Source organism: Aplysia californica, unplaced genomic scaffold (assembly GCF_000002075.1).
Source record: "Aplysia californica isolate F4 #8 unplaced genomic scaffold, AplCal3.0 scaffold00771, whole genome shotgun sequence".
In the NCBI taxonomy this organism is placed as follows: Eukaryota; Metazoa; Mollusca; class Gastropoda; order Aplysiida; family Aplysiidae; genus Aplysia; species Aplysia californica.
In genome coordinates, this window is record NW_004798041.1 from 332,812 (window position 1) to 334,806 (window position 1,995).

Below are 1,995 nucleotides of genomic sequence, written 5' to 3' on the forward strand. Positions count from 1 at the left end.
ATCATCATCATCATCAGCAGCAGCAGCAGCAGCAGCAGCACCAGCACCAGCAGCAGCACCAGCAGCACCAGCAGCACCAGTAGCACCAGCAGCACCAGCAACAGCACCACAACAGCAGCAACAGCAGCAGCATAAGCATCATCATGACCGTCATCATTATCAGTATAAATCGTCGGCAAAATACATATTTTTCTTATTTTGAACACTTTAACTCTAACAGACTACGACAGAAAAACATTTAATTCATAACCTACCAGTATTCGGCACAAAATCTGGACACAAGACCCCCCCCCAAAAAAAAAGAAGAAAAATATGGTAATAACGACCAACAAAAAGAGCAATCACTGCAAATAGCTATTTAAAAAAACAACAAAAAAACAACAACGAACATTACAACAGCAACATTAAATACAATAACAGCCACAACTATCACAGCAGCAACAACAACAAGAATAACAATAGAGATAGACAACAGTAACCAATATGATAACAGCAACAACAGCAAAAACAACAACAGCAGCAACTGCAGCGGTAACAGCAACAAAAATCAAAGTATGCCCAAAACGTCCCCACACCAAAGCGCCCACCTACCACCTACGACCTTATCCTGTGTTGAGACCAGAACAAAATACTTACCAAGATTCCTCAGAGGTGACACGCCTCCCCTCTTCCCGGGAACTTCTTCCTCATCCACCGTCACGTCATTCTCCTCCTCTTCCTCCTCCTCATCCTCCTCCTGGTCCGATTTATCCACCTCGATATCACTCTCCTCGTTCTCCGACCCGTCCTCACCCACCCTCGAGCCACGCTCGGAGCCCGACAGTCCGCCGCCATCTTGTTGTCTGGTCTGTGACGTCAGCAGCCCCCTCGAGTCGGAGCCCTCGCTGTGAGAGAGTGATAGCCTGGCGCTGTCCTCATGACGAGAGATCTTGGAGGGCGAGCAGTCGGAGGTTGAGTTCTGCATCGACAGACGTCTGTGGAAGTGGCGGGTTTCTTTTTTAAAATTTGTTTTTACTCCATCACACACAATATACATCCGATTGTAATGTCCGTCACCGATGGGATTTAAGCGTTTTTATTCATTACAAACATGTACATCCTAGTGTAATGTCTATCTCAGATAGGTACGAACTTAATCGCTATTGAGAAATGTCCAAGGAAGTGGCGGGTTTTTAAGGTTGTTTTAAATCCACCTTACACAGACGTATACATCCGATTATATTGTCCAACTCCAATAGAACCGAGCTTAATTGCTATTGACAAAGGTCTGTGGAAGTGGCCGTTTTAGTACTCGCATAAACAATCATAAACATGTGTCTCAGATTTAATGTCCATCTCCGAAAGGACCTAACCCAACGGCTACTGAGCAATGTCTGTGGAAGTGATGGGTTTGTTCTGGTTTTCTATGCAGTTGTTTTTAGTTGTTGGTGTTTTGGGGCTTTTTGGGGGGAAGGGGGGGGGGGACTTTTTTTAAAAAGTTGTTTGTATGGTTTTTTGTTTGCTTTTGTTCATTAAAAACATTTATTTTATTACCCTAAAACACAACCATATGCCCGGTCATAATGTTCATCTCCGACAGGACGAGACCCAACTGCTATTGGGAAAAATGTCTACGTGGAAATGTCGAGGATTGGGCCCCGAGTCCTCTGTGTAATTTTTTTTTAAAGGCAGTCTTGTCTAGACCTATGCTTATGTCTCTATAGATATACACACCAGAAACAACGATGAAAACGTTAAAAAATAAATAAATAAATTGCCTGTGCCTGTGCTGTCTGTTGTTCTCGTAATCATAACACATGGGGCTAAAATAGGTAAGATCTAGATCTAGGTCTAGCTGGCTTGACGGGGTGGACGTGGATCGACTTAAGTCGGTTCTACACCATGCAAAAACGTCGCACAATATCCTGTGTGTCTGTGTGTGTGTGTGTGTGTGTGTGTGTGTGTATGTGTGTGTGTGTGTATGTGTGTGTGTATGTGTGTGTGTGTATGTGTGTG

At 43.9% G+C, this 1,995-nt stretch overlaps 1 protein-coding gene across 1 annotated transcript in view; it reads right to left on the reverse strand.

Moving 5' to 3' along the window:
• LOC101856295 overlaps positions 1 to 1,995 on the reverse strand; it is a gene marked incomplete at its 5' end in the record, with an annotated part of 11,309 nt that overhangs the window by 1,562 nt on the left and 7,752 nt on the right. Inside the window, 1 exon segment of the mRNA XM_013088592.2 lies at positions 637 to 974. Coding sequence (XP_012944046.1) covers positions 637 to 974 — 338 coding nt within the window.